This window comes from Pungitius pungitius, chromosome 5, assembly GCF_949316345.1.
Source record: "Pungitius pungitius chromosome 5, fPunPun2.1, whole genome shotgun sequence".
Taxonomy (NCBI): Eukaryota; Metazoa; Chordata; class Actinopteri; order Perciformes; family Gasterosteidae; genus Pungitius; species Pungitius pungitius.
The window spans coordinates 24,020,867-24,035,163 of NC_084904.1; the positions used below are offsets into that span (position 1 = coordinate 24,020,867).

At 44.0% G+C, this 14,297-nt stretch overlaps 1 protein-coding gene across 1 annotated transcript; it reads left to right on the forward strand.

The window, feature by feature from the left end:
* LOC119225536 (regulator of G-protein signaling 3-like) lies at window positions 1–14,297 on the forward strand. Its single transcript, XM_062562205.1, has 18 exons — window positions 1–37; window positions 161–298; window positions 2,110–2,273; window positions 4,892–4,973; window positions 5,274–5,379; window positions 6,159–6,255; window positions 6,325–6,579; window positions 6,813–6,852; window positions 6,935–7,191; window positions 10,369–10,452; window positions 10,770–10,881; window positions 11,004–11,155; window positions 11,630–12,304; window positions 12,569–12,615; window positions 12,694–12,789; window positions 12,885–12,946; window positions 13,171–13,337; window positions 13,416–14,297. The coding sequence occupies exons 1-18, from the start codon at window positions 1–3 to the stop codon at window positions 13,647–13,649; spliced, it is 2,805 nt and encodes a 934-aa protein (XP_062418189.1). The 3' UTR covers window positions 13,650–14,297.

The following is a 14,297-nucleotide window of genomic DNA, read 5'->3' on the forward strand; positions in this document are numbered from 1 at the left end:
ATGGCCTGCCTGGGGAACCGGGGGTTGGCGGCCAGGCGTGGGGGTCTCTGTGTCACGGTTTGGGTTCATGTCTTGTTTTATTTTGTAGTTTCATGTCTCTTGTGTCCCTGTGGTAACTTCACTTCCTGTCAGAACCCATTCTGGGGAACCCGTCTCTTAGGTGGGCCCCGCAGCGTTCAGCGGGGTCCCTGGGATCCCCAGCTGCCTTCCTGCCAGCGGCTTCCCCAGAGCCTCCGGAAGGCGCCGCTCTCCGTGCGCCACACTGACCTCGGAGGTGGAAGCCAGCTGCCAGTTTACGGTACCCGGACCCCGGATAGTTTTGCGGTCTTTCCCGGGTGTCGATGCACATGTTGACTGGGTAATGAAACTGGCTGTCCGCCTCCAGGCCGCCTACGACCCCGCTGATTTCCGCGCTGGGTCGCAGCGCACCGCTTCCAGCACTGGGCCTCCAGTCCCGTTAACATAAACCAGCATTGCCCACTATGCTTCTTACCTGAATTCTTTGTGCTTTCACATCCCATTGTTTCTGTGGATGGTTCTATATGATGGTGATTCTACCTGATGGTGGTTCTACCTGATGGTGGTTGTCCCTGCAGTGGTCCTGCAGTACACTTGTGTTACTACTCTACATATTTGAATCATTTCTGTCATATGAACTGAACGTATTGCACATCTTTTACATTGTTCCTTCTGTACACATGACATCCTGTAGTCTGTCCATCCTGATAGAGGGGTCCTCCTCTGTCTCTCACTGAGGTTTCTTCCCCTTTTCTCCTGTTTGGTGAAGAAAGATCTGTATACATCTACCAGAATATTTAAATCAATTACGGAGCTCCACATCACCTGACCTCCACTGCTTGTCTTCCCCACCTGAAGTCTGGAGTCAAACCACTCTTGGAGTCGTTTCAGCCTGACGCTTTGTTTCTCTGAGGCTGTGGCCTTTTTAAGTCACACAGGCAGGCAACCATTGCAAGTTGTATTTACAGTGCAGCAGCGGTAGCAGGTCTCCGTGAATCATAGTTCCGTCTGGACCCCGGTTCTGACTCCTGGCTCATGGCTCTGCTGACACCTGCTGCTGCCATCATCATTACTTTAAATATGATTCATATTACTGTCATCATAACCCAACATCTTTCTGCTCTCCCTCCCCACAGAAGCCTCTATCTATAAGTTCTATCTGATGGTGGTTGTCCCTGCAGTGGTCCTGCCGTACACCTGTTCTGCTACTTGCAATTACTTGTATCATTTCTGTTAGAGGAGTTGAATGTATTGTACATCTTTTACATTGTTGATTCTGTACACATGACATCCATTGCAGTCTGTCCATCCCGGGAGAAGGATCCCTCCTCTGACGTTCTCCCTAAGGTTTCTTCCCCCTTTTCCCCATTGAAGGGTTTTTTTCATATTTTGGGGAGTTTTTCCTGTGCCGATGTGAGGATTTCGGGGCAGAGGATGTTGCATGTGTACAGACTGTAAAGCCCTCTGAGGCAAATTGCAATTTTGGGCTTTACAACATAAAATGAATTGAATTGAATAGATTCAACGGTAGATTAAGATTAAAACTGAATCTCTCTATCATCTCCCCGAGGGTCCACGCTGTTACCATGGTGACAAAAAGCTGCCCTGTAACTATGTGACTCTCACAATACCTCCATCCCTTTGTAGCTTAAACCCCCCCACTCCTTCTATCTCAGCGTAAACCACTCCCCCCGCTCTTTCACACTGTGAGCTTAGTTCTTTTTTCGGTCTCATCAGAGGAGGACAGACGAGAGGAATCAGAAGTATTTGTTTCTCTTCATTCACAGTGTGAATCATAGAGATTGAACCTAAATAATTTCAGGAAACAGTTTGGATGAAACTTAATAAAAGAAGACCACAGTAGTTAAGTGAGAGGAGTTCAGATTTATCTAAGCATCTAGCCGTCCACTTCAGGTTGAGTTGAAGTACAAGACCACCTTGGTCTCTCCTGGTCTGGTCATGTTTCTCATGCTTCGGCCTCCTCTAGTCTCTCCTGGTTTGTTTTGAGAGCTAACAGGATGTTCTGGAAAAACAGTGCATGGTCTTGGGACAATGCAGCAGATAATGATGACGGTGGCTATTTGCTTCCAGTAGAGGAGCTCAGGAGGACTCCGGACTCCACTTCTGATGTGGACCTAAACCGCATCACCACCACCACTGGACTCAAGTCATCAACAAACCACAAGGCATCGACAAACCATAACCCCACCATCCTTACCGACGCCCGAGAGAGCAGTGGCACCCAGCAGCTAACGGTGAGTGCACATGTAGCTTCAAGGGCTTAAGCAAGTATCATTTAAAAGACTGGACTCAGTATTAATATTGAACTTGTTTGTAGTGACCTGCAATTTGAGACTGGGCGGTCTTGAACTTTTCTTTGGTCACATGGTGGTCTTGACTTGTAATTTTGGACTTGGTAATCTTGAATTATAATTTGATGATTTTGTAGTTTTGATCAGTGATTTGTAACTTGTTGGTTCAATATGTACTTTTGTGACTTGGTGGTGTTGACTTGTGATTTGGTGACGTTGGTCTTCATTTGTAATTTGGAACTTGGTGGTCTTGATCTGTGATTTTCATCCATATTGTTTATATTATACGTCATGTTGTTGTTTAGCCACTTTGTTAAACTGCTCCAGTTTTTGTGTATTTTGAAGCATCTCCACTAAGCCTAGCAGCTAACTAGCTTCTATCTAGTGATATGTTATTGACGACCAATCAGATGAGTGCTGTTGTAATCAGAAAAGTCAAAAATGTGTGTTTTTCTAAGACTAATTAAATATGTGATGAATTATGTAGTGAATCTTCTTTTACCGCCAGACACAGGTGACACCACCTTATTCCCTGAAACCAAAACCCGATCGATCCAAAACAGAACCCAAACAGTGAAGACAGAAATTAGATGTCCCCACTGTCACGGTCTGAAGCTCAGATACGTCCTCACGAAAATAGCAACTCTGAGGAGGACGAGTTTCTTTTTCCCAGTGAACCAACAGCCGGCTTCTTGTGTCATTGATGCATTAGTTACCATGGGGACACATGTCAGGTCCGTGACGGCAGGCAGAACTAGGATACGGTCTACAGTACAGGTCTATGTCAAGATCAGGACACAATCTAGATCAACAAGGGCGAACAGAACCTGGAAAGGGTGTACTCTTCTGGTCTTTTAGAGCAAAACAGACCCAAACAGAAGTCCTTGAAGGCAAACCGGACCAGGACACATCGACAGTTCAGTGCAGAGCTGAAAACAGTCGATACTAACTGATGACAGCGTGACAGCATTCACACAGGGGGCGAAGTATGTGTGCTTATATGTTTGTGTTTGGGAACCTTCAGTGAGAAGAATAGCAGGAAACAACACACTCAGTGGATGTATCCGTACGATAAGATTTACACTTCCTGGTTGCTCTGCTCACTAACATCCAGTAGACCGCTGAGCCTCTCACTCGCTGGTTCATCTGGACAGGTACCTCTGGATTGGACTTGTTTTGTTGCTGGTATTTTGACATCCTGATTTGGATTAGTCTGTATTCTTCGTCTCTAAAGGCTGAGCCTGGAATACATGTATTGCATAACATCCGGCTAAGATAGATATAGTTCTGGTTATGTAAATGCAGACCTGCTTTGGATGATCCAGCACTCTGAATCCGAGCTGGCTTCTATCTGGCTCTGGTTTTGTTGAAGATAGGATCTGAAGATGGCCGGGCAGACCTGCAGGATCTGAACCATCAACCTGCCGTTATGCACACGATCCACAGGCTGTGTCAAATCTGCATCGGACAGAACCTGCCGCAGGTCTGACTTCATCAATTTTGTATAAATGTTCACTCGGTCTGATCAGAACTCTGATGGGTTCTGGACCTGATCTCTTCTTGATGAGGTTCTTAAGGAAGTGAATCTGCTTTAACGGGTTTTCAAGATCTGAGGGTCTACATTTAGTGGAGTCCCAGTAGAGTTTGTGTGTGTTTGTGTATGAGTGTGTTTGAATAGGCTTTACAAACACAAACACCTAACTGTTCAGTTCATGAGCCTCTGGAGCTCATTCAGCCCTGACATCTGTCTTCAGGCCTCCTGCTGCAGCTTGCATTCAGCCATAAGCTGTAGAGCTGCACTATGTAACAGTGATGTCACTGTGAAGTTACCCGTTGGTTATGGGAACACAATATGAAAAGGACTATATGAAAGGACTAACTAGCACTGCTACTGTGGATCCTCACTGGCCCACTAAGCATGCTCAGTAGCGTTTCCTTTAGCCCCGCCTCCTCATTCTATTGATGTGACGAGTGTCATGATGAACCAGACGAGTGAAAGATTAAACCTGTGATGAATAGGAAGCTGATGGTGTCACAGTGAGGTCACATCTATCACTGTTCTTAAACACCAGCTGTCTCTGAGAATGTGTGAACTAATCTAAACCTGCAGAGAAGTACAAACACTTAGGGTCCTCCTTAGATACCTCCTCCATGGTGTTTTAATATCCGCCTGTCAGTCTCAGCTCAGGGACATTTAACTTTCTTTGTGCAGAGAAAACTCTCAGGCAGACGCAACCTTTCTTGGTTGTCATAGTGACACACCAACTCGTGAATGTGTCAACCTTGCTAAACACCAGCAGCCACTAAAATCTGCAGTGATCATCCTCTGGAGAGCAGGAATTTAATTCATCCTGTGGATGTCTGGAAGAGAAAGAACTCCAGTGATGATCTTGGTAGTTATAAAAACTAACTTTGAATATTGTCACAATGTATTAACAGCCACAGGAACAATGGCCATATGAACATGCATATGTGCAGTACCAGTCAAAGGAGTGGACACACAAATCTATGTAGATTTGTACTTGCACTGCATAGATCCATCTCACTGTGTTTTTCTCCAGGTGACGGTTGTTCGAGGAGAAGATGGATTTGGATTCATAATCTTCTCCGACGGTCCAGTAAGAGTTCAGGGGGTCGAACTAGGTGATACATTTTATGAACTTGACTATTAAAGACATTATAAAGAGTATAAATATTCTAACATTTATAGACATTACAAATGATTATAAACACAGTGGAAATACTTATTTGTTCAAAGTAGAAACAACATAATAAAAAAAGTAAACCGTTCAAAAAGTATATGCTGTATGAACTATGTCACCTCATTGGACGAGGCATCACATCCTGGTTATTGGCCCAAACTGTATAAATGTAGTATCTGTTTGAGGAGAAAAAAGGATCTCCGGTCCAGAGGTGTAGTTAACACTCATAATGTGTTTATAGGAGGTCCGGCTCATCGCTCCGGCCTTCGTCGCGGAGACTCCGTCCTGCAGCTCAACGGTCTTCCTGTCGAAAACTGGAAGTGTGTGGACCTCGCCAATGCCATCAGGTAGCCCCGCCCCCTCAGAGTCAGACATGCTACCTGTTACCCGTTTGGTTTACTCTCAGTCTAGTTAAGCTTTATGTGCAAAGGCCATTCACTAGTTGGGTCTCTGCAGTCCTCAATCCTGATAGAGAGCAGATTAGAATCTCAGGTCAACAGCTTCTGTCACACAGTTTACATTAGAAGATGTAATTGGAAAAGGATTTTTCTGGGGTTATATTCATATATCCGTTAATCAGGAGGGTCAAACTCATTTCAGGTACGGCCAGACCATTAAAAATCAATGCGACCAGCAGGCGCCGGGGACGGTACGGCCAACCGGGGGGGCAAAACGAATCGATATGGAAGCGCATGCGTGGAGACCTTTCTGTAATTCTAAAGTCATCCAGCGGACTTGTCACAAGCGAGGGTGCAGGTTGAAGGCAGGCAGGACTCAAACGCAGGAGTTTCCAGAAGGTGCTCTTTAGTCACCACAAAATCAAAAAAAAAAAAGGCCAAAGGACGTGCACCAACGACGACTGGTAACAAAGACAATGACGCGACAAGGGACAACAAGCACACAGGGCTTAAATACACTAGGGAGGTGCAGGTGATTGGACACTGGTGGAAACACTCAGGCAATCACAGGACAAGGCAGGAAGTGAAGCTCACCCAGGGACACAAGAGACATGAAAACTACAACCAAAGACAGGAAGCAGAACCAAACCGTGACAGGACTTGAGTTTGACATATGTGATCAGGAATCAGGAAATATATCCACATTAATTAAATGTGTCTTGGACCAGGAGCTGTTTGTCTCAGATTGTGTTGGTGGTGTGGCGAGGTCTACCTGAGCTCAGGTCAGGATGTGAGGAGTTTCTCCAACCACCAACAAACAAACAGGTGAGGCTCTAAAAGAAACAGCACCCGCTGTTCACAAACACTAATGACTGTTTTGTTATTGTTTCCTAGACAACCAGCAGAAAGCTGCTGCCTAAACCCACCAACAGTAAACATGGCCGCCGACGCGGTCAAGGATCTGGGGTCCGGTCTAGTTTGGGGGTTCTGGGTTCTCTGTGGAAGGACAGGATGGAGGAACAGGATGAGGGGGATAGAGAGGGGGCGGCGACCCAGAACTCTTGCACCACCACACTAAAGGGTACCCGAGTGACATCATCAGATGGAGACAACTATATCTTTCTTTCCCCTGTGATCCGAGGAGGACAGGTGAGCCTGAAAGTGTCTTCTTGCCACAACCTTTGGAATATCCAAGTCTATTCTCACTAGAACCTTTAATCAGATCTAGAAAAACTACTTTAATCAGAACCAGAGCAAACACTAGAAACCTTTAAGGCTTGAGTAGAACCCTGAAGCTTTCATAGAACCCTGAAGCTTACGTAGAACATTTCAGTCTGATGTTGTTTTTTTACGATAATGATATTAATGCCTTTGTGTTCTAGCTGCTGCAGCCGGTTTACCATGACAGTAATGGAACCATCGGTAATACCACACCGACTATTGATCGTTCACACAGCATCAATGAATATATTGATTATATGTTAACTGTGTTGTTTATCTTCAGGCCGTCTGTACCAGACTCATCCCAGTAGAGGTCAAAACCTCGTCCACGACCCTCAACCTGGGTTGTCAGGGCAACTTCTCAATAGTTACACCTCTACCCTGCCACCGCCTCTATGCACCACCTCTTCATCAGCCCCGCCCAGTAACTACAATGACTATCAAAACTGCAACATTGTCCAATCACACCTGGCCTGCTCTGGCTATGGAACCTACGTCACCCTGGCGCCCAAAACCCTCATCTTCCCCATCTTTGTCCAGGTCCGAACTCTAAACGTGAAACAAGAAAGAATTCTGTTATATCTTAGGACAAAAAACACCAATTTTTTGATGAATCTAGTGTGGGATTAACACGGATATGAACATTCCTGGAGCCTCAATCATTAAATGTCTTTCTGTAAAAAATGAAATCACTTTCAGGAGGAGCACATATGTTACTTAAGTTATTAACATGCCTATATTTTCCCTCTCTGCACTTTTTGTGATATAAAAATTGCCACGGCTCTCCTACAGCCTGATTTATAAGATGAATAATATAACCTATGAAGCCCCATTCTATTTCATTTTTCATGTTCTGATGAGGTGAGGTGTGTCTATTATAAGAGCACAACATTTTACTTTTCACTTTGGACAGTATTTGAATTCTCTTAGCTGGGTTTAAGATCCCTTTCACATTAAATGAAATAACCTAAAGACGCTCTCATTCATAGTTTCAAACATTAATAATCACAGATGGAAGCTCTCTCAATATCCCTAATAACATACAGTTGTACGCTGAAATCGTATCATCCAAGAAACAAACACAGAACACAGAACAAAGAAAGTGAAACAACTTTTAACAGAAAATCCTGATGGTTTAGAACAGCTGTTTCTGGCGTAGAGGCTTGTTTCAAATGAGCCTTAGAGGACTTTATAAAGTCAAGTGTGGCTGCAAGCTATCCAAAATCCACAAAAAAGTAAAATTAAACTCTGGATAGCAAGCCAATTAAGTCCCGACAATCACTAGAAATCCTTGTGTAGCCATGTCTCTTGTTGCCTCTTGGAACAGCCGAGGGCCATCATCGTAGAATACCCGCATCTTTGCAGGGTACGGAGACTGAATCATGATCATGCACCGTGCATATTAGCAATAAGATAGGAAAAACCCTTCGGAGGTTACACACAAGTATCTTAAACAACACACAATTTAAGACCCAAATGCGAAAGGAAATAGAAATATCTATTGATCGGATCTAATCTATTGACAGCCCTAATTATAAGCAAGATGGTGCTACATATCTTTATATACACAACCACAATTAGCAAAAAAATCCTTGTTTCATCAGAAGATCAAAATCCAATAATAACAACAGCAATAACTGAGACAGAACCATCTCTAGCCTTAAAGCAAATAACTCACCTGATCCAGATAAGACAGACAGAAAACATTTGTATAAACAAATCAGACCACAAGATGGCCCTATTTGCCAATGATCTCTTGAAGTTATTTAAGTGCACACTCTTAACTCCTTTTCCGAATCAATCAACCTACTAAAATCAGTTGGGTGCATACATACATATAACCTATTAAGTCTGCAAAAAAACACAAATCTTTTAATTGTACACCTCTTGAAAACATTAGAGAAATTTCACCTCAACTCTGACCAGAACTTGCTGAACTACCCACCAGAAAATATCTCAACATTAGCAGAGACAAATTACACCTCGTCTTAACAAAATATTTCTTACCTCAGACTAAGCCATATAAATAAATCTGTAAAAATGAATATTCTCTGTCTGTTCTTAATTCAAGCACTTCCTGTGAAAACTCCCCCAAAACAGCTCTCTGATTTGGATATCATTTTAAGATTTATTTGGCAAGGGGAAGACAATACAACTCCCAAGAGAAGAAGGAGGAATGGCTTCACCCAATTACTTCTTTGCTGTCCAGATTAAACATTGTAATCACCATGTGAACCCCAAATGATTGTGCTATATGGAAAGATGTTGAACTTTCCATTATGAATGATTCCCCAATTCATGCAGTATTGGCCCACAAAAAGTTGGGAAAACTTATAGACTAAACCCATTTATTAAATTGCCTCTAAAAGAGAAACAGGATAAGAAAATATAGATATTAAACTACAAATACTTAAATGGTGTGCCTATGATCTGGGAGTCAACCCAAATAAAATGTATTGTAGACTTAAATCCTGGATCCTGAAAGGTACAACAACACTCTATTCAGAAAAGGGACAACTAAAGGGACTTGCCAACATTCAAGGAAAGACTATACTTTTGAAAAATAAGATTTTTACAGACACAAAACCATTTTTAACATTACATTAAAAAACACCACAAACCTTGGTGACCCAATACTGAAAATATTTCTCAGTGCCTACCAAAATTATCTAAATAAGGGAATTATCTCTAGATCCTACGAAGGCCCTATGAAAAAAACCCACTATGCATTATATATTAAGGAAAAATGGGAAAGAGAAGGCAACCTCTCAATAGCACATGACGACTGGTTTGATGTCGGTATATTTCAGTCAAGGCAAGACAACTGTTAAAAAAACTGAAAGTAGAATAAAATGTTCAGTGTAGTTTACGAATTTCTTTAAATGGTGAATTGCAGGCTGCAGCAAACAGAAAAGTCTTTAATGTAGTAAAGTGTAATTTAAAGGAGCAGAGGAAACTGAAGCTGCTTCTCCATGTTTAGTTCTGACTCTGGGAACAGGAAGTAGACCAGTCCCAGCCGACCTGAGGGTTTATGGCGATTCATCAGGCATCAGTAGATCAGAAATGTACTTTGGCACTGAACCATTCACTGCTTTAAACCAACAGCAGGATTTTGACGTCAACTCTTTGTTTGACAGGAAGCCAGTGTAGAGACCTGAGAACTGGAGTCATGTGATCCACTTTCCTGGTCCTAGCAAGGACTTGAGCTGCAGCATTCTGGATCTGCTGGAGCTTTCTGATAGACTCTTTACAGAGACATGTAAAATCACCGTTACATTAGTTGAGTCTACTAAAGATAAAAGCATAGACAAGTTTTTCAAAATCCTTGATATATTCTTTAGGTGGCAGGAAATGGAAATGCAGCAAATCTCATGTGTTTCTGCATTATTTTTGGGGAAAAATCAATTTCCAAAGAGTGCGTCCAGGTGAATGCCTGTTTGGCAGCCTACAAAAAAGCATTCACAAGGCGCGTGTTGCTTCCTGAGCGGCCCACGATACAGGAGTGGATAGATATGGTAAACTAGATCTATGTAATGGAAAGGATCACTTTATCCCTTCACCTTTGTGAAATTGTATTGCGCTACCTCATTCATTCATTCTATGTATTAAACTTGTCTTACACGGTTTTCTGTATTACGGGATGTTAGGTTTTTGGTGTTTGGTTTTTGATGTCGGGTTTTTGATGTTGGGTTCCATATGTGTTCCTTGAATTTTCAGCCTCTGAACCTCTGCAGTCCAGACAGAACCCTGCTGATGTTGGAGAAAATGATTCTCCACCAGGCCCACATCCTGCCTGCAAAGGTAACAGTACAAGTACAAGTAAATGTATTACGTCTTAAAAATACACACTGTTTATCCAAATGTCTGAAGCATATGACAGACGCTAACACGTAGTAACACACAGACACACAAATAAATGCACACACAAACTGACACACAGACACACACACAGGGAATCTGCTGCTCTTTAGTTTCATGTTTTCAGTGAAGATGATACGGCTTCTGCACAACTCTAGCAGAGGTCAAATGTCACAGTAACGTTGTTCTGACTACATAATGGTGACATCATTACTACTTCTATGTGTGTCTGTGTCTCTGTCTGTTTTTTTGTGCGTCAGGTGACAGTGTTGATCTACAGTGATCTCCTGCTTTTCACCAGAGAGGACGAAGCTGGACGTTGTAACGTCCTTCAGAGTCCTCTGTACCTGAACACCCTGCAGCTCAGAGAGGGTACACACACGTCCTCTCTTTTCATTAATTATTTTTCGATGTGTTTATGATCCCAGCCAATCAGAAGGTGGTATTGGTCAGCTGTACTGTGTGTGTGTGTGTGTTTGTGTGTGTTGGGGTAGTGCCCTCTGAGCCGCTGCACATCTACTTCCTGCAGAGCTCCCAGACTCGGTGGCGTCGTATCTTCATTCTCGAGGCGTTCAGCGTCGAGCAGAGACTTAGAGTCAGTCTCTGTCTCCATGACAACGTACAGTCGTTAGCTCAAAACCACCAGGTAACAGGAGAAGAAGTGACACGTGACCATTTTGCATCCCCTGTATACCTTGGTGTCCCTTTGTCATCGTGTCTTCGCCCTTGTCTCTGTACCTCATCCTTGCTGCCCCATCCTCAACGCCTCGACCATGACACCTTGTCCTGGACGCCGTGTCCTTGTCGCCTTGTCCCCATCGCCTCGTTCCTGTGTTGTCGCCTCGATGCATCGCCATGTCCCATTGCCATGTCTCATCGCCCTGTCCCGTCTCGTCCCCTCGTCCTTGTCTCATCGCCTCGCCATCTTCTTGTGTCGTTGTCCATGTCACCTCGTCTTGCTTCTGTCTCAGTGCCTCGTTCTTGTCTTGCCGCCTCGTCTCAGTTCGTTGTCACTTTTTCGTTCTTTAACCACAAATGTTTTATTCTGATTTTTGAGTCCAATCTGCTCGGAATTTTCTGTTTTATGAAATATTAACACCTTCTTTTTCCTCCTCCTCAGCTCTCAGACCTTCCCTCAGATTTTTGCCTCCTCTCCCTCGGTCAGTCTGACCATCTCACTCAGGGTTCCTTCTCTTCCTCTTCATCTGATCCTCCCCTCACCCACCCAACTTCCTCACCCTGTGACCTACTCACACCCCCCCGCCTGTCTACCTACAACTCCACCACTACCTTCCCCTACTCCATTCCTCCTTCCCCCTTCTCAACTTTCTCCCCATACACTTCCGCCTCTTCACCTAATTCTATATCTTGTCAGCGCCTTCTCCAGCCTTCTCCCTCTCCAATGGGGAAGGAGAGAGGAGGAGCAGAGGAAACCTCAGAAACATTAGAGAATGTGGAAAGAGTTGGAGGGCGGGGCTTCTTGCTCAGCTCTTACCATCTCCACATGATGGAAGAAGAGGAGATGAGTGATGAAGAGGAGGAGGTGTTCACCTTCACCCCTAGACTTGCAGATCTGCGACGCTCTCTCTCCGAGGGTTCTCTAGTGCAGGAACCTCGGGCGCACCGCTCCGTGTCCGACAGCAGCATCCATCGACTAACCAGCCCCTTGAACTTTGACCCTGAACCCGGCACAGGGTCCTTCCCCCGCCTCCCTTCCATCCACGCCCTGAGGAAACAGCTGACCAAGGAAGAGGGGTCACTGCACCACATGCTGCTGCTGCTCAATGGCACCAAGGTAGACCATTGTACAGTCTGTCATAAAAATAATACAGAGCAAACCAGCAGAAACCAGTCAGTAGCATCTGATGGAGTTCACTAGGCGCCAGTAGAGCTCAATAGTGTCTGATGGAATTCACTAGGGACAGGTGGAGCTCAGTAAAGTCCGATGGAGTTCACTGGGGACCAATAGAGTCTGATAGTTCACTATGGACCAGTAGAGCAGCAGTAGATTCTGGGGGAACCATGTAGAGTCTGATAAGTTGTCTATTTATTTGTTCAGGATGAAGATGTTAGAAGCTTTCAACCGAGGAAGAAGACCAAGAATCTGTAAGTACACACACACACACACACACAAACTGCCTCTTTACTTCCTGTCTCTTTGACTCGTCATCATCTCCTCCTCAGGGCCGCTGGAGTGCGTAGCCGCCTGCTGTTTCTACGGCGGCAAGAAGACAGCACCTTTTCCCATTGTAACAGTCTGGAGAAAGCTCTGAGGAACAGGTGGGAACAAGGATGTACTTAAGACGATGCGAAATGAGTTCACCTGGGTCATACCTGGTCCTTGTGTTCTAAGGTACCTGTGTTTTGTCTTACAGGCCGTCTACAGGAGAGGTGATCAGGTGGGGGACGGGTTTGGAAGCTCTGTTGACCAATCAGTGTAAGACAACAGTTCTTAAGGGCATCTGCTTGATTTTGTAATCCTTTTTCAGACCAGGGGGGACTGAATGTTTATGATTTAAGAGATATGATAATAATACATGTAACTAACTTCTGTGTGTTGTGTTGTATGTTGTGTGATTGCTGTATGTTACTCTTTTTCCTGTCCTTGTCGTGGCGTTCTTCACCATTTAACCATCTTCCTGCTCACTTCCCATTTTTCAGATGGTCTGGCGGTGTTCCGCCACTTCCTGAAGTCAGAGTTCAGCGAGGAGAACTTGGATTTCTGGTTGGCAGTGGAGAAATTCAAGAGGACACGCTCCCACAGCAAGATGGCCTCCAGAGCTGCCAAAATCTACGACGAGTTTGTTGCCGTCAACGCATGGAGACAGGTACTTGTCTGTCTGCCGGTTTGTCTTCTGGTTGATATAAAGACCAGTCATGTGACTGCTCCTGCTCCCTGCCTCCAGGTCAATGTGGACTCTTCTGTCAGGGAATCAACCAATCGGGGCCTGCGTGTCGGCGTTGACCCAATGTCTTTCCAGCTGGCTCAGGATCAGATCTTGAGCCTGATGGAGAGTGACAGTTACCCACGATTCCTCAAGTCCCGCATCTACGCCCAGTTGGCCAATAAGGGCAGGCAGACAGCCACTGAGTCGTCCACTCAGAGTATTCCCGGGCCTCTATCGGTTGGCCAATCATGAGTGAGTAGGAGACATAGGCTTCATCTGACTCACGGGTTTAGAAAGAGCTTGCCAATGACATGAAACTTCAGTTGCATCATGGAAATTATAAGGATCAAATTGTTCTGGTCTCCTGCTCAGTTTGGTTTCTATACTCTATACTATAAAAAATAACTTTATATCTCAAAAGAGACAGATGGAAATACTTTCTTGTTCAATGATGTTAGCTTGTGTTAGCATTTACATTTTGAGTTTACAGAAGTAAAACCCATCCAGATGTTTGCTTCAGTTTTACTCTTTAGTTTCTTCTTGCAAAGCTAAAGAACTAATGTTGTGATGTTTATATGTCCTTTGTACTTTGAGTTTAGTGGTAATCAGCTAATGTTAGGATCACTATAACCAACATGTTAGCATCTGGATATTAGCAGTTTGTTGGTGTAACATTTTAACTGTTAGCATGGTAACACTCTAAACTATGATGTTAGCTTCTGTTAGCATTTACATTTTGATTGATTTTTGTTTGCTTTTCTTTTTTAGAAGAAGTTGGGGGAATTTGTGTTTTTTAGACATTAGAGATTAAGTTGAGGTTAAATTAACAGAATACGATTAGAAAACCGTTCTCACCTGTTGGATGAAGAGAGGTGATGAAAAATAAATGATGATGTCAGA